Source organism: Zea mays, chromosome 6 (genome assembly GCF_902167145.1).
Source record: "Zea mays cultivar B73 chromosome 6, Zm-B73-REFERENCE-NAM-5.0, whole genome shotgun sequence".
Taxonomy (NCBI): domain Eukaryota; kingdom Viridiplantae; phylum Streptophyta; class Magnoliopsida; order Poales; family Poaceae; genus Zea; species Zea mays.
Window position 1 is genome coordinate 46,295,161 of NC_050101.1, and position 17,883 is coordinate 46,313,043.

The window sequence follows — 17,883 nt, forward strand, 5'->3', positions numbered from 1 at the left end:
CATCCTATTAAAAGGAGAGTCTAGTTATACAATTTGGTCACCTAGTACTACTAGTTGTTGTTACTATATGTATTGCATATAGGTCTAAGTGACACACTTGATAGCAAGAAGAAAAGGTTTCTTGACAAACATTTTAAAAATGGTACCTTCGCCTCTAATATGTTTGACAAAACATTTAGTAGTTAGAACACTCGAGAATTAATAATGGAAATTACCCTTTGTACAGATTTACATAAGATACCGAATAATCCGATGGTACAGTAGACATGCATGGACACCGGATAAGAGGGGATGGATGATGGAGTGGAGTTGAGGGAAAATATATATATAGATGGAGAGAGCATACATGCATGACCAGTTGTCCACTCCAAGTTCCTTGCATTGCCTCTCTACGTGCACCTATTTGAAGTTCCTTGCCTGTCGTGTCTCCAAGAGAAAGAAGACGAAGAACAAAGTTCCTTGCTTTTAGGGCAGCACCAAGAAAGAAAGAAGACGAAGGAGAAAGTTGCTTGCTTTTACGGCAGCATCGATCTATCCGCACTGGTAGCTTCACAGAGAACTGTGTATGTGTAGTCCAGGTACTCAAAATTGCATCTCCATTCCGTTCGTCGTCGCCATAGCTACCTTCTCCTTTGTTGGCATCGCGAGAGAAAGAGAAAAAGAAAGAGAGAGAGAGATGAGCAACGCCAAAACCGCCAGATTTGGGCCTGCGGCCAACTGGGAAGGATACCGGCGCCAGCCGAACTACACGGAGGCAATGAAGGAGGGCATGGACTGCAGGCCCGTGTCGGGACACTACGCTGACGGTGACGGCAGATCTTGGAGCTGGCATCAGACGTACGCGCCGTGGATCAATCGATATCGACCGATCGTGGAATGCATTTCAATAAATAAGATCTAAATTATTAGACGAATCTTTTTAAGCGCTTGAATTGTTGTATTATATGCAGTTACGAAAGCGGAGCTGGGGGAGGCCTGCCCAAGCCTGTCGTTGTGGCCATCCGTGCGCTCCGCAGCTTCGTCGGCGTGGGCGCCGTGGCCGCTTGCAAGGTCGCCGCCGAGGACGCAGTCGACTGCCTCAGTGAAGGTTCGTTATTAACATAGTACACTAGTTTGCTGCGCTCTGCTCAGTGCTCGTCGTCGTCCAAGTCAACACATTCCGATGCAGTTCTTGTTCGAGTAATTTCACGAGCTCTCTCCCGGCCTTCTTCTCCGTTGCAGGGGGTGTTTCGAGGCATCAACCTGGGCGTTCGTCAGTACGTATTATTTCCAAACATTTTACTGCCGTGGGGATCTGTCGTTAGGGTTTTTTTTTCTCCATTTCCATCGCATGCCACAGTATGCTCTAAGTTAACTCGTCTTATCTTGAACATGTGTCGTCGTCAATGCATGCAGCTGAAGAAGATTTGCAGGGAGGGTGCGTACTGGGGTAACAATATATCCTCCTTTGGCTATGCACTCTCGATCGCTAGCCTGCACTGCACTGCGCAGATGTTTGTTTAATTTGCTTCACAAATGAAATCAAATATAATAGTATAACGCAGGGGCTGCTGCCGGAGCTTTTGAGACCCTTGAGTTTGGAGCGGAGCTGATGCGTGGCCGCTCTGACTGGGTATACACTTGTGTTTTCGTTTTTTATAGATCGATAGAGATATATTGTTTCTGGTATTAACTGATTGATTGATTTCATTCGATTGGGCGCAGAAGAACGCGGTGATTGGAGGCGCCTTGGCAGGTGCAGCTGTCTCAGTAGCAGACGGCTACTACAACAGGAGCCATGGCGGCAATGCTGGCACGCCGCAGGTGATCAAGGCTGCAGTCGCCGGTGGCGCCATCGGAGCAGCCTTGGAGCTCATCAGCCACCGCAGGCACGTCGATCGGTTGAGAACCGATGGCCAGACAATGGAACTGACACATGAACCAAATCCGCTCACAAGCGGTCGTAAATAAAACAATGGATGTGGAGAGATTGCCGTGCTGAGGAGGTACTCGACCACCGAAACTCATGTTAGACACATACTCCTGTCCTGGTGTTGCAATTCACGCCATAAGGAGTGTGTGTTGGGATTATAATATGCTCACTCACATTATACCATTCTTTATTATTTGTCGCTCACTAATTTATTTTTTATTTTTAAACTAAACGGCGACAAATAAAAAAGAACAGAGGGAATATAATCCAACAACTAAATTTGTTGGATTATATAATCTAGGTAGATTATATAATCCCAAACAAACACCTCCATACACTATGCCATGCCATTCATACACTATGTATGCGATACACGGATCGGAACCGGTGATTCAAGCAGTGGGGTCTGTCGATACATCAAAGAAGCATCCTGTTCAAGTCTGCTACAAGAAGCAAAATCCAGCCCTAGCATCCTGCCTTAAGCTGAATCCCCCACCATCAACACACATAGCGAATTCTGCCGCGACTTACACTCCCATGCTTTGAGCATTTGGCATACACCTTACACCCAATAGCACAACGTACTGCTAGCAAACAGACTCTCTACGTGTACAGGGTACTCATTTCGGGTTCCTGAGGACGATGATGACCGAATCCCCGCGGAGGAACATCTTGCTTATGAACCTGTCCTTGTTCACCGGGAGAGCCTTCTTCTTGCCTTTACCGGTCTTCGGTACCTGTAACAGCGCGAGTCAAACAGGTGTTCAGAAACGGTTCGTGGACACGGCAAGTTCAAGCCAGGAGGGAGACTGGACAGAAGCTTAAGAGACCGTTCGGTTCGGCCTACCTCGGTCCACATCTCACGAACATTCTCAAGAACCATGTTGCAGTGCCGATCGAAGGCTCGCACGCGACCAAGCAACTTCTTGTTGTTCCGGCAGTTGATAAGAACCTAAGACATAAGAGACGATGTGTTATCAGAATAAGGAACAGTTAGTTGAAAAGCACCATCTATGCAACCTGAGACAGGCTGGCACAGGACACATAATATGTGATACGCGAGAGGAACAAAGATATAACGGTTAAGTAACAATGACACAGCGATCACAGTACAGCAAACGATGGTTTATGGTTAAGCGTGCACATATAAGATCGAATGGGTGCGGAAATATGGGCCATCGGGACATGATTGTCTGGTAGTTGGCAGCAACTAGGCAAGTAAATCAGTTGGTAAAAAAAATAGTAATGCTTGTTTTTGCTATTTATGAAAGAAATAAGGATGGATGACTATAAAATAGATAGTATAGACTATAGATACAGAAACCCAATAGTCTATATGACAGAGAGGTACTAGCATTATAGTCAAAACTGCCAAATTATGTTGCAATGCAATACTGACTGACTACCAAGGCCGCCAGCATTACCTCCATCCACCGAAGGTAAGAAACATGTGTGCATCACAGTTATTAAGGGGACAAGAATACAACACTGACTACAGACTAGTGCATCACTTCCACGTACCAAAATAGTATAAGAAACACAGCTGAGGGATATGTTTTAGTAAACAATTGGGAACCACAGCTAATAAACATGTCTTCGCTCAGAAGATTATTGGCCATTATGATTTGGTCAAGCAGGAGCTTCAGGCTGCTGCTGCTGCACAGAACTATACTTGTCTCAGGCTCTCAGACAATAAATGAGAAGGTTCAAATACAGCACAAATGATCATACTTGGATGAAGGATACACAAAAACTATGGCCAGATACAACCCTAACAATGGATCTAAGTTTCAGGACTACCAAGAGCAGGACCAGGAGGCAGCCAACTAAGGTTAACCATACTGACACAGCTGGACAGAAGGCACATTGCATTACTGCATAACTACAATTCATATCATAGTACCAGATTATACAACAAAAATACCAGCACATACATATTTTTCATAGTTGACCAGTAAGTCAATGTAGACAGACTGCAAAGAAGACACTGTATTTTCCAGAAGAAATCTGCCAACCTGGGTATTATTCTTGACGCTCATCATGAGCACCGAGAGAGGACCGGTGCTGAACTCCTCTTCCTCCTTTTTTATCTGTTTCGACAAAGGAAAAGAAAAGGCAAGGACCAAATCACAATTAATCCACAGCACCAGAAAGATGAGAGCAATATCCGGGGGAGGGAGGGAATGCAGTAATTTTCGGCTCACGTTGGTTTCTTCCGCCATGGGCGCCAATTGGAGCCGTCAATCTGCATACGGACGAAACTTTACCATCAGCAGGTTAAAAAAAATGGGTCGCCCGGAAGGATCTATACTCCGAAACCCGGAAATTACCTGGGTGGGCAGCGGCGAGACGGCGGCGGCGCGTCGAGAGGGATGAACTGTAGGGTTTTTCTGGAGGAAGACAAACTGGAAGCGATTTTACAGAGTGGCGCTGGGTTGGGCCCGGCCCAGTAGCATTTTGTTTCGGCCTTGTGCAGTTTCATGCCATAAATTGGCAGATGGGCCGTGATAGATTGGGCCCGGTTTAGAAACACATTTCTTGTTTCGGCCTTGTCCAGCTTCATTTTTAAAAAAGTTTATCCAGCTTCATTTTAAAAAAGTTTATCCAGCTTCATGGAATTGAAGTTTAGTATTATTTCGATTATCAAACAATGTTTGTACTGTTTCAACAAATCAATCATATATAGAGTCGCACAGTATGTTCTCCTGATAAATGATTTTCATTTAATTTACACCCACCATACAGTGAGTTATTCAGGGAGACAAACCACGAATTCAACAGAACTGACACGGCAACGAGGATTTATAAGACGAAAACATAAAGTACTGATACATAGTTCTAACTTCACACACAAACATAAAAAGGAATGGTTTGCATCTACTTCACATGGACGCAGCGATGCCATTCAGGACAGGCATCTAAGCAAAACCAACATCACGACTGACTCGACAGAGATAATGACTTTCAGTAGTTGGTAGCCCCAACATAGGGCTGCTGCCTACCATAACCGCCTGAGGGAGCGCCGCCGCTCCGATACTGCTGCTGCTGCTGGGGAGCAGGAGCCAGTAGTGGACAAGAGTTGGCAAAGTGTCCAGGCTGATTGCATTTGAAGCACAGTCCATTGCGAGGCTGCGAAGTACCGTAGGAGCTTGCTGCGCTTGCAGCCGCCTGCTGCCTGTATGTTCCTGCAGGGCAGTTCTGCACGTTGTGCCCACTTGACCCGCAGGACACGCAGGTCTGCTGCACATTCCGTGCCGCCGACACTGGAGTGGTCACCCCGGTGTACGTGCTTTCCTGCTGCGCGAGCTGGTTTGCAGACTCGCCATACCTTGGACCACTCAAATTGGTGGTGTAGGCACTGTTGGAGGTTGGCACACTTCGTCCAGCGCCAGTGTTGCTGATACCAGCATTGTAGGCCATGGCACCTTGCGCCCCAGAAGGTGAGCCAGTGTCATCCTGCAACAGGCCATTGATTACCCCTAGAAGGTAAGAACTCTCTATTGCCGGATCCAGCTTCTCTGCTTTAGTAATGTTGCACTTGACTTGCGGCGCATCATTATAGATCTCCTCCTTGACTTTCAGCGTGAACAGAAACTGCTGCCAACGAGCCGCCTGCAAGATCTCTGCAAATCGTTCCGAGTCTTCTACACTAATGTTGTTGAGCTCGTGGCCACTGTGGCCAATCATCACCTTAGCAGCATCTTCGAATGCAGTAAAATTGGTGACCCCACTGTGGTCCTGGATCTGGCCATTCAGCACGTATCTGTACTCACAATTTGGTAAGCTCTGGTCGCATTTGTCACAACGCCATGTCCCATCACCATTATCTGTTACCTTTTTGTTGCACATCCTACCATTCACGTCAATGGTGCAAGCAGGATAACAAAAATTATCTGCTATCAGATGTGAAATTGCAGCTTTAACAGTGATAAAGTCTGGCTTCTCTAACTGCCCCAGATTTTCATCCTTGATCTGAGCGATTGATTTCCGGACACAAGTACCACCCATACTTACCACTGACAGAGAAACACAAGCAGCTGTCTTTCCTCCAGTTGCGTACCAGCGCCGCAGACTCTCAGCCTCAGGAATTTCTGGGTCTATTTTTAACTGAGTTGAGCCAGCTGAGGACACAGATCTACCACTGTAGTCAGTAACGCGGGCACCTTTCAAAGCTAGAACAGGATTCAAACCAGAATCGCACAGCGACTGCAGCTGGTTGCCTTCAGCAACACACAACTTCCCCCATAAGGTAAGTTGTACACTTCGACCAGACATGTCTTTCAGTTCAAGTGTTCTTCTCTGGGTTTCCACGCCATCCTTTCGGATAAACGTGACAGAAGGGCCAACTGATGTGACAATTCCAATCAAGTCCAAAATAGCATCTTTCTCAATGTTCTCAATTTCACTTATCTTCCGGAAATTATACTGCTGCCTAGGGATGTTGCTATCATCATCAGCACAAACTTCAATAGATGTTCTGGAATCCAGACTTATCTCATACTCGTGATTCAAGGAGTTAAACTTCTTCTGTGCTGGTTTCAACGACCCTTTAGATATCAGGTACACCTTATCAACCTCAATGAGGTTAAAAAACTGATCAGCCTGCGTATTGAAGCATGTTGCACGGATTTCTCCACGCTGTTCATCAAGGAGATCAAAGGAAAAGACTTTTCCAGCACCTCTAGCATTGTTGTAGAACCTGAGATCAGTCTTTGCAGTTACCCTGACCTTGATTGTCCATTTATCTAGATAAGGGTTCAATTGAGCCAATGGGACAAGACGATATGCATCGTTCTTAGACACAGGAGTTCTATTCATATGCCCTGGAGGCGGTTGCTGATAAAACGACTGTGCAGGTTGTCCATATGTATTCCCAGGAGCACCACTGCCACCAGCCATGGAAGGAACTGCAAACCTTTGGTTCGGGTGAGAGTTCAGTGAACGCTGCTGCAAGTTTGACTGTGTCATGCCCGCATTCATTGTATTATGCGCTGAAGTTGTACCATAAGTGACACCCGATGCCACATTGGGAACAGATTCTACTGCAGGGGCAATCGGAGGGACCACCGTACCATGATAACCACCATAGGATCCACTGTATGGTACATTATTAGCAACTTGTGCTGGCCTTGAAGCAGCAGGTGATCCCAGCAAACCAGGGCCACTGGAATACGTTCCAGTATTAGCTTGAGCAGCATTGGCCGGTATGTTGGTGCCCTGCTCATTAGGTTGGTTTCTCATTTCATAGGGCCTGGGGTTTCCAATTATGGCACACTCACTTTGCAGAACATCAAGTTTGATAACGATAATGATCCTGAACAAAAGATAAAGGCACGATCAACCCAACTGATAAGAGGCAAGCCAAAAAAAGGGGCAACAAACTAAGATTCAAATATGATATTCTTCACTTTAGGAGATGCCTAGTCAGGTCTAACAGAAACAGGTATTTCTAATCATTGCCTCCATGTCACATGGAACCAAAGAAGTTGGGGAAACAACATTTCTAAAGAAACATTCATGAAGCATCAGTAACCCACTTCAGATCTTAAAGTTCAGCATATCAGTGGATTTACATTCTATTGATATATGGTAATACATTATAATTCCATGATTATCCATACTTTAACAACACCAACAAGAATATTACAAGGTTCAGAAGGAGCTACTCATTTGAATGGTCACAACAGAATGTGTGGTGAGAGTTTCACTGATTTTACATGGATGCCAGAATAAGATATTTCCTACTTGTAAGTACTGGCACAAAACTACGTTAATCTTTCACTGCGCTAAGAATCAACAACCATATACAGAGGTTATTAAAAGAAACTATGCATGTTAACCATTGCCTGTTTGACAGTTTTCTTTCTTTCATGGAAAACCGCTAACAGCGAAGGGAAAATAACATCAATGTGCATTGTCGGATCAAAGGGAGAAAGAGAAAAAAAACGCATGCGGAGAAGGGCAACATCCATAAGAGAAACAAGAATAGAACTGGCTGGACTCCACTTAACCATTAACCTAGTCCGAGGCTAATCTGAAGATAGAAGAAAACGGTCAACAAGACTTCCGTGTGTCTGGACTCTGGACTGGAACGGCCATAAACCCTAGTACCGCATCGCGCCCAAATACCATTTTCTGCTACCACCGAATCCCAGTCTATCTTTTCACAAGGCGGTAGCCGCAAATCCCCTACGGGAATGCCCGCGAAGTTCGCACCCCCAACGCTAGCGCGCACAAGCCTAACACGCTGCAGATTTTGCAGCACGGAACATCGAGCGAATCATCGCGCGGGAGGCAAACCAAGATTCAACCTTTCTACTGGTAGGCACGCGCCAAGATGAAATGATACGAATCTGCGATTCGAAGCAGGGGACCGAGCGCATCCTCACCTGCGAGACTGGATGGTGCTGCAGGTGCACTCCAGGAGGTGGACGATGGAGCCCTTCTGGATGGAGCCGTCCCGGACGCGCGCGTTCTCGGCGGTGGCGAGCATGGACTGCATGGTGTGTTCGCCGTCGGAGAGCACCATCCGGAAGCGCTCGGCGGAGGGGTTCTTGGCGTTGTTGACCATCCGCACGTCCACCACCTGCAGCACCGGCTGCAGCGTGCCGTTGCCGTCGGCGTGGGCGGAGACCGCCGCCACCGCGCCGGGCGTCAGCTGCGGCTCCATTGCGGTCGAGAGCCCTGGTGGATCTTGCGGCGGCAGGGGGGAGGAGTAGGAGAGGAGACGGCAGAATGGAGAGGACGCGATTCGATTTGGAAGCAGAGGGGGGCGATAAAACGGAGCGAGGGTTAGCGGGGATTGGAGAGGCGGCGGTTCCGGCGAGTGGGAAACTGAACAGGAGGCGGGAGAGAGAGAGAAAATTGGATAAGAAAAGACTGAAATACCCTTTTTATGGGTTTTTATGGGCTGGAGTCCATCCTGCAGGCCCATGATGCTGTGGATTCGCTGGTGTGTAGAAGCAGCCGCAGCCCAGCGCAAATAACAAAAGTGGTTGTAATGTTAGGAATGATAATGAGGAATTCCTCATTGGAGAATAGCTTTTCATATATGACTAGGTATATATCCGTGCGTTGCAATGGGGGATATTTGTGTACGCATAGGTCACTATTTAGTGATGCTATCAATAATCAACTCAGCAATCATAGCAAACATCGAAATCTGCCATTTCGAACAACCAAAATTGGCTCAATGCCACTATTAATTGAAATAGGCAAATCGTAAGTTGATAATACATGATACCATGATATACCATGGCCTCCATATAACAATTTTGTATTGTAGGGTGAAAAACTATAAAAAGAAGATCATAATCCTATTGAAAGGGGATGGTCAGTTGTGATTATCAGAATTATTTTAGCACAAAAATATGGCCCTCTTATCGTTTATGTTGTAGGAAAATGTGTTGTGGCAAGATTTCTACATTACTACATAAAGACAAGTAATATAACAATATTCAACCCATCTAAAGACGAATCCTCTAAAAGCAGGCAGAGCAACTGAAGCTGTACGCATTCAAATTCAAGGTTTCCTTACATAGACCATGAGGCAACCATGTAATTTTTATTGGAGAGCATCTCGCAACATTTAGATCAAACAATCAGTGCCATCTTTTGCATAGATCAAACAACTGTGTTAGTTTGTTCAAGCAAACCGTTAACTAATATGAATCTACATGTGAGGTTCTCAACTACATAGTTTTGTGGACTAGAGACATGCTCAGTTGGGCGAACCATCGTGCTAACGTTGATGTCGATAGAATTCACCATAGCTCAGTTGACAGAAGAGACAAAGTACAATCCCAGTCGAGCATGTGAGTCAACTCGTTAGAGAACATTTTGCTGCCAGTGAGTCCATTTTGAAGAGCGACTGCTACACTAAGGCTACTGGCACCTCCGGTACGACGCTGCTGGTAAAACTTATTTCACCCTTCTATAGGAAAGGGAAGAGACAACATTCTTTCGCATAAGCAGACGTAGAGCCAACATTCTTTCGCATAAAGTTCTGAACCGATGGCTATGAACTATTCCAAAAAATTGACTTGCTAATTTGCATACGGATATATATATTTCATTAAGATGTGAAAACAATTTGCAAGTATGTGTGATATGTTGCTTTACTGTAAAGCCCAAAATTTGTATAAAAAATCTAGTTTGAGACCTAGGAGATAGTATTCCAAGATTTACGTCTTTTATAATAAGAGATTAAATAAAGACCCTCATATAATTCAAACCAACCTTTGTTGAATATTGTGATTAAAGACATTCTCCAAAGGAATTAAGTTTTTAAAAAAAACCTTAATAAATATTATACACTAGAAAATCCTCTCTTTAAAATAATTACGTGCATGTTTTCAAATGGAATATACATTCAAGGAAATGATTTTTACGTGTGTGCAATGTATACTTAAAATATTTGGATAAAATAAACAAAACTAAAAATATGTATGTATTTATGCACATCATGTAAGAATTTTATTTGCTGGTGCATTTAAATCTTGGAAACCTTGAACTTTGAATCAAATTTGAATTTCGAATTTGAAATTGGGATAAAACTGAAAATAGAAAAAAAAATAATAAGAAGAATATAATAAAAGGGATTTTGGACCGACTTTCCCCATGTGCCTCGGCCCACCTCACCAATTCCCCTTGTGTGGCCCAAGTCCACGCGCGGTATGTACATGGCTCTAGGTGCTGCCAGTGGGGCCCGCATACCAGCCATACATCTCCTTCTCGCCTCGCTGTGCCGCTGACAATGTGGGGCCCAGACGTCAGGTTCATCTTCCACCCGGTAAACAGACTCCGCTGAACGGCGCGCGTGGAATCCGGATAAGATTGCCCACCGGCCACCGCCCCAGCTCCAGCCTCCCTCCGATTTCCCCCATCCAACAAACTCTCACTGCCGGTGGGCCCCTGTGGCAGGTCCATCTTCTCCGTATCCCAACAAACTTGCCACGGCCGACGCATCCGCGACCGCGGGGCGGAACTCCACCGATCCGAGCACAACGGGATCGCAATAACCTGCAGTGTCGCTAGGACTTCTCCCTCGCGAAGGCTGCGTGTACCAAATTAGAGTTCGTTGAAGACCTTCCGTGATCTCCGGCGCTGGCCCATGGTGGAGGATGCCATCCTCGCCTCCGGGGTATAAAAATCGTAGACCAGCTCTCCCTGTTCCCCATTGCAAGCTCCCACCGGCGACCGAGCTACTCCGTCTCACCCTCTGCTCGACCGTGCCCAGGCCCGAGGATTTCCGTACCGATGCCTAGGCATCGCCGTAGTGCCACATCGCGTCGCGGGCCGTCGTACGCCGTGACCCTGCAACCTCATCATCGTCCGGTGTTGCGAGGTCGGAGATCAATCGCGACGTCCCTAGCCGGTGTCGGGGATCCACCGCCGCGCCGCATGAACTCGTTGGCTGGACCATTGCTACCACCCTGTCCGGTATGGGCTCCATCGTTAGCTTTATTAATCTCCCCGCAATGTTTTGGTCCGTTCTTCGATGAGCTCTGGTCACCGGATGTAGGGCGGTGTCGCCCTAGCGCGCTCCGGCGGGGGGGGGGGGGCGGATTCCGGCCACGCCACCACTTGATTTGGTCTGGGCGCGGGTGGAAGAAGGTGCGCTCACCGTCCGATTTGGATTGAATGGAGGAGATTAGATTAGTATGGTGATGTGGTGTGGGCCGTTGGATCGTGATCGCGTGGCCGAAGCTCATCAGGCTGCATAAAATCCGAACCGTCCATTTTGATCCAATGGTCCAGAACGTCGCGTATCCCTTTAGTCAGACATGTTTACGTATGAGACCCTGCCTTTGTTTAAAAACAACCCGCAGTCCTCGGCAGAGAACTTTGTGTCTATGGACTTTTTGTGTTAACGCGCCTGTACTTTCCAATATTTAGCGCGCAGTCCAAAAATTAAAGTAAACAGGAAAAGAGATTTAGAAATCGATTTTGAGTATAAAAATAATTCCAGAACTTATTTAATTCATATAAATTCCATTTTAACTCATTTTTAATCCGTTTAAGTTACAATAATTTTGTTTTAATATCGTCTATCACCTAATGCCTCTGTTTAGCCATGAAATTTGAATTAAAAATGATCATTTGGATCAATCTATCCTAGATGCTTAATAACTCCAGAAATTCATAACTTGGTAACTGTAACTCCGAATTTAGTAATTCTTGTTCCTACGATCTCGTTACACACCGTAGAATATTATTATGTAGTTTTTTCTTATGTTTGGTGTGATGTTAATTTTGTCTATACCATGTTTGTCTGTATTGCTACGTTTAGCAGTGAGGACACATGTCATCTAAAGAGCAAGTTGATACCTGGAATCTCAAGTCCCAGGCAAGTTGTGCCCTTGATCACTTCCTTTTTACCCAGTCATGTTCTTATTAATCATAATGATCTACATAGGTTAATTTTGATGGGACCCAATATATTACCCTAGATTTGACTATCTTTATACCTTGTTTCACCACTGGTTTTACTACTAAAATTTTGGGTAGTACATGCTATTGCTTTATGTGGTTTTGGGTATAGAGATATTCATTACTCATGATTACACTTTTTATTATCTGTTCATTATTTACTGTTCATGTAAGATCATTATGTTAATGGGAACATGGAGAACCACCCGGGAAAACAGTGCTACCACAAGGGTTTAATGGGACGCCCTTGGCTGATTAACTAGGAAAGCTAGTGGATGACTACCTTACCCGAAAGGGGCAAGGGCAGTAGGGGAGTGGTCAGTGTAGGGAGGTCCTTGGTTGATTTTGCTGCGATGGCGGTCAGGCAAGGGACTCCTGCACTAGAGCTTCCTATAAACTGTAACGGGTTTTCTGAAGCTAGTGGAACTTTGTAAAGGCCTCGTAGTGTTACCCTGCCTCGCCTCCTCGGTAGAGGTGTATGGGATTGGCCGTCTCTTGGCAGATGGGTAACATGACTTGTGGGTAAAGATGTGCAACCTTTGCAGAGTGTAAAACTGGTATACTAGTCGTGCTCACGGTCATGAGCAGCTCGGACACTCACATGATTAATTTATGGAACTAAATTCAATTTGCCATATGCATTGCATCGCAGGTGATGTTGTTACTTTTGTTCTACTGCTTAATTGGGTTGATATTTACTTATACTTAGTAACTGCTAATAAAATTTTGACCAACTTTAAAAGCAATGCTCAGCTTCAACCATCCTCTTTGGTAAGCCTTACACTTCACGTGAGCTCCCACCTTTGGCGAGTTCATGCACATTATTCCCCACAACTTGTTGAGCTATGAACGTATGTGAGCTCACTCTTGCTGTCTCACACCCCCAACAGGTCAAGAACAGGTACCACAGGATGAGGCCCTTGAAGGATGTCGTGATGTGTTCGTGAGTGGTCTAGGCCATCGTCTCCCAGTCAACTTTGGGTTGCTGGACCGTTGTCTCCTTATAATGTAATTATTTATTTTGTACAGAACTCCTATTATATAGTAAAGATGTGACATTCAATCCCGTGCCATGATTCATCATATGTGTGAGACTTGGTCCTAGCACACCTGGTGATTATGTTCACGCCCGGGTCTCGGTGCTCCGAAACCCGGGTGTGACATTTACTAAACGGCTTGACCAATCTATATTTTTCGGTCCAAAACGACTAAAAATTAGTTGTCATAGTTATAATTGATATTAATTGCAAAGAAAATTATACAGATCATCGAGGTAGAAAACTCACGTTAAAAAGTATCATGGTTGGCCTGAGCATGACCCGGTTTTATTTTTCCCCTATTTTTCATAAAAGTCTCTATATTATATTTGAGTATAGAGTCTAAAATAAAAAATGTGTGTGTTCTAGTGGCTAGGTGGATGTGAACGTGAGTTTAAAGTAAATAACCATGGTTCAAATCCTATTTACATATATTTTATCTTATTTTTACTGTTTAGTTCCTTGAATCTATCCAAACACATGTGTTGATAAGCGTATTTATTTTTAACATATAATTCCTACCCGGTATCAAACACATGCTCTGACACTCGCATGCGTAGCACGCTTTGCATTCACGCGTGTGCACATGCAGGCTTTGCATGTAGTGGTGGCATTTGCATGCACGGTTGCATGCGTAGCTTTAGTTGCATTCGTAGTTAGGGCGTTCGTGTGTGTGCACATGCAGGCTTTGCATGCAGTGGAGGCGTTCGCATGCGTCGATTTAGTTGCATTCGTAGTTAGGGCGTTTGCATGTGCCGGTTTAGGGGTTGCACGCGTGCGGCGTGGTGCGTATGAGATTTGACCGCGGCAGGAGGATGAGTGTGATATCCCAATTTTCTGAAAAAGAAGTTAAAGTTCTTTTTCTCTTTTCTTTCATGTTCTGTGGCATTGGGGTTTGGAGTTTCAGGAGGCATTTCTTAGAGAAACAGTAGATCTTTTGGCATTTTTTCTGCTGGGGTCAGGAGCTCAAATGGGAGAGCGTGTTCGGGCTTTGATCTCGATCCGATGGATGGGACCCCCCTGTTGGAGGTATGCTTCGTAGCCGAAGATCCTAAAGAAAGAGAACACCTTCGGCAGATCCTATCAGGAGCAGTGCCGAAGCTATCACCTATAAAGCTTCGGCACAATGACAGATCTCAAGACGAAGGGGTGAACCGACTTAAAGATGAAATGACTTAAAGACCCATGATGTTGTGTCATTATTGTAATCGATTGTAAAGAGCATAAATGTAATTTTACACAGGCTGCGCCCTGTGTCTATAAATAGGTGAACAGTACCCCTGTACTGTTCATGCAATCTTGTAATCACTAGCACATTACGCTGGAATTATTGCTTTCTACCAAGACGAAGGTATAAATGTACCTAAATATCATGTTTTAATATTTAGGTCCATATAATAAAATATGTGAATAATGTTATCTGTTTTTGGTATATCTTTCTCTAAATTTTGTTACTTTATATTTCATGTTACATTGTATTATAAGTCTGATCACGAAGGTGTGACCTTCGTGATATTTTGCTCATGGCCTTCGTTCGAAGTTCATTAAATCCTCGGGGAGATAATGCTTCAGCGGACGAAGGGCGTTAATATTTAACATTTTATGTTGTCTTGTTCTTAATTCATAGCATTTGAGAACAAGTCCCCAACATTGGCGCCCACCTCCGGTGAACTCACTTCCACTTTTTGAGCTAATGGCTTCGTTCAACAACCAAGTTGGAGCTGCTTCGGCTTCGAAGCTGGTACTCCCGATAACAGGCGGTTCATGCTCAGAGCCGGCCAACAAGAAGCAGAAGAAGGGGGCACAGAGAAGGGTACAACATGTTGGGGTGCAAGGACCCTTCATCAAGTCAAGATGGTCCCACATCCCAATTACCTTCTCCCAAGAGGACCTTCAGCTCAAGGATTACCCTCACAATGATGCTATGGTTATTTCTTGTGTTATCAAAGGATTTCTAGTTCACAATGTTCTGGTTGACACAGGCAGTGCAGCGGATATTATATTTGCTAAGGCCTTCAGACATATGCAAGAGCCAGAGGATAAGATTCACGATGTTACACACCCTCTTTGTGGCTTCGGAGGAAGACAGATTGTAGCCCTCGACAAGATCACGATGCCAGTGACCTTATGATTTGTCAACAATACAAGGACTGAGCAAGTTGTGTTTGATATTGTCGACACGGAGTACCCCTACAATGCAATCATTGGTCGTGGGACACTCAATGCTTTTGAAGCAATTCTTCATCCAACATATCTTTGCATGAAGATACCTTTGGATCAAGGGTCTATTGCTATTCATGGAAGTCAGGAAGCTGCTAGAAAGGCTGAAGGAAACTGGACAGATTCAAAAGCAATCCACAATATAGATGGAGCCAAAGCTTGTGAGCAATACAAGTACAGAAGGGAGAAGGCTGCTTCGGCCGATCAGCCGAAGCCCATGCTCTTATGTGAAGATATAGTAGAGCAGAAGGTGTTGCTGTGATCTCAATTGTCTGAGGAGCAAGAGAAAACCCTAACAAGGTTTCTGTTCAACAACAAAGATGTCTTCGCATGGTCAGCCAACGATCTCTGTGGTGTCAACAGGGATGTCATTGAGCACTCGCTCAATGTTGATCCATCCTTTAGACCCAGAAAGCAGAGGCTTCGGAAAATGTCTGATGACAAAGCCGAAGGTGCTCGGAACGAGGTGAAAAGACTTTTTAGTGCTGGCGTTATTAGAGAAGTAAAGTACCCAGAATGGTTAGCCAACACTGTTATGGTAAAGAAGGCCAATGGTAAATGGAGAATGTGCATTGATTTTACTGATCTCAATAAGGCTTGTCCGAAGGATGAGTTTCCATTACCAAGAATATATTCTCTAGTAGATGCAGCAGCTTCGTCAGAGCTCATGAGTCTACTAGATTGTTATTTAGGCTACCATCAAATCTGGATGAAGAAGGAAGATGAGCCAAAAACTAGCTTCATAACCCCCCCAGTGGTACATATTGTTATCTTCGGATGCCTGAGGGGCTCAAGAATGCTGGAGGAAGCTTCAGCAGAATGACAACAAAAGTCCTTCATTCTCAGATAGGTAGAAATGTGCTAACATATGTTGATGATATCATAGTAAAAAGCACGAAGCAAGAAAATCACATTGCTGATCTGCAGGAAACATTTGCTAACTTTAGGCAAGCTGGCCTGAAGTTGAATCCAGAAAAGTGTGTCTTTGGAGTAAAGAAGGGCAAATTCCTTGGTTGTCTAGTTTCAACAAAAGGGATCGAAGCTAATCCAAACAAAATTGAAGCCATTCTTCGGATGGAGCCGCCAAGCACAAAGAAGGGGGCTCAGCGGCTTACAGGAAGATTGGCATCTTTGAATCGATTTATATCTAGATCAGCAGAGAGAAATTTACCATTCTTTGAAGTACTGAAGTCAGCCGAAGTCTTTCAATGGGGATCAGCTTAGCAGAAAGCCTTCAAAGAGCTGAAGCAGTATCTGATAGATCTAACAACGCTAACTCCACCAGCGCCAGGGGCTCCTCTGCTGCTGTATGTGGCAGCCTCGCACTCTGCAGTGAGTGTGGCGCTTGTCCAGGAAAAACTTGAAGGACAAACTAAAAAGCAAGCCCCAGTATACTTTGTCACCGAAGTTCTCAGTCTATCAAAGAAAAACTATACAGAATTGGAGAAGGTGCTATATGCTGTCTTAATGGCCTCCAGGAAGCTTCGACACTACTTTCAAGCATACCATATAATTGTTCCTTCATCACAGCCTTTGAAGGATATTATGAGGAACAGAGAAGCTACTGGAAGGATTGGAAAGTGGGCTGCTGAAAGGGAAATGTGCCCTAGGGCCATTTCTAAGTATTTTGGTGATTGAGTGTCAACGCAAGTGCTTTTGTGTTAATCTATGCAAAGTGGTGGACAAAGTGCAAATCAAGTCAAAAGGTATGTTTCTCAGACTTAGTACATTGTTTTAAAGACTAATGTATTGTGTCTAAGTGCTGGAAACAGGAGAAACAAATTGGAGAGAGATAGCTTTGTTTCAGCCAAAGCCAGCGATGTCTGGGTGCACCGGACTGTCCGGTGGTGCACCGGACAGTGTCCGGTGTGCCAGGCTGGCTCAGGCAAACTTGGCGCTCTCAAGAATAAATTAACGGCGTACGACTATAATTCACCGGACTGTCCGGTGTGCATCGGACTGTCCGGTGAGCCAACGGTCGGCCGGGCCAACGGTCGATCGCGCGATCCGCGCGAGACACGTGGCCGAGCCAACGGCCGAGAGGGGGCACCGGACTGTTCGGTGTGCACCGGACAGTGTTCGGTGTGCACCGGACAGTGTTCGGTGCGCCAACGGCTCCCAGGCGCCAACGGTCAGCTTCGCCAAATAAGGAAGGAGATCCGTACCAGACAGTGTCCGGTGGTGCACTGGACTGTCCGGTGCGCCAGGCGGCAGAAGGCAAGAATTGCCTTCCCAGATTGCTCTCAACTGCTCCTAGCTGCCTTGGGGCTATAAAAGGGACCC

The 17,883-nt window shown here is 45.3% G+C and overlaps 3 protein-coding genes across 5 annotated transcripts; 1 reads left to right on the top strand and 2 right to left on the bottom strand.

Moving 5' to 3' along the window:
• Window positions 1–386: 386 nt before the first annotated feature.
• LOC103629252 (uncharacterized) lies at window positions 387–2,116 on the top strand. Of its 2 annotated transcripts, none has more exons than XM_008650421.2 (6): window positions 387–837; window positions 951–1,087; window positions 1,222–1,256; window positions 1,396–1,429; window positions 1,545–1,612; window positions 1,705–2,116. In XM_008650421.2, the coding sequence occupies exons 1-6, from the start codon at window positions 566–568 to the stop codon at window positions 1,948–1,950; spliced, it is 792 nt and encodes a 263-aa protein (XP_008648643.1). In that variant the 5' UTR covers window positions 387–565; the 3' UTR covers window positions 1,951–2,116. The 2 variants fall into 2 exon arrangements, with proteins under 2 accessions (XP_008648643.1, XP_008648644.1); XM_008650422.2 differs by having other exon boundaries at window positions 1,396–1,417.
• Window positions 2,117–2,266: 150 nt separating this feature from the next.
• On the bottom strand, window positions 2,267–4,358 carry LOC100280773 (uncharacterized). Of its 2 annotated transcripts, none has more exons than XM_008649558.4 (5): window positions 4,243–4,358; window positions 4,117–4,157; window positions 3,928–4,002; window positions 2,760–2,864; window positions 2,267–2,649 (listed from the first exon to the last, which is right to left on the bottom strand). In XM_008649558.4, the coding sequence occupies exons 2-5, from the start codon at window positions 4,132–4,134 to the stop codon at window positions 2,533–2,535; spliced, it is 315 nt and encodes a 104-aa protein (XP_008647780.1). In that variant the 5' UTR covers window positions 4,135–4,157; window positions 4,243–4,358; the 3' UTR covers window positions 2,267–2,532.
• Window positions 4,359–4,685: 327 nt separating this feature from the next.
• Window positions 4,686–8,782, bottom strand: LOC100285427 (uncharacterized). The gene is made up of 2 exons (NM_001158320.1): window positions 8,302–8,782; window positions 4,686–7,226 (listed from the first exon to the last, which is right to left on the bottom strand). Exons 1-2 carry the CDS (start codon window positions 8,580–8,582, stop codon window positions 4,877–4,879), a joined length of 2,631 nt encoding a protein of 876 aa, NP_001151792.1. The 5' UTR covers window positions 8,583–8,782; the 3' UTR covers window positions 4,686–4,876.
• Window positions 8,783–17,883: the final 9,101 nt, after the last annotated feature.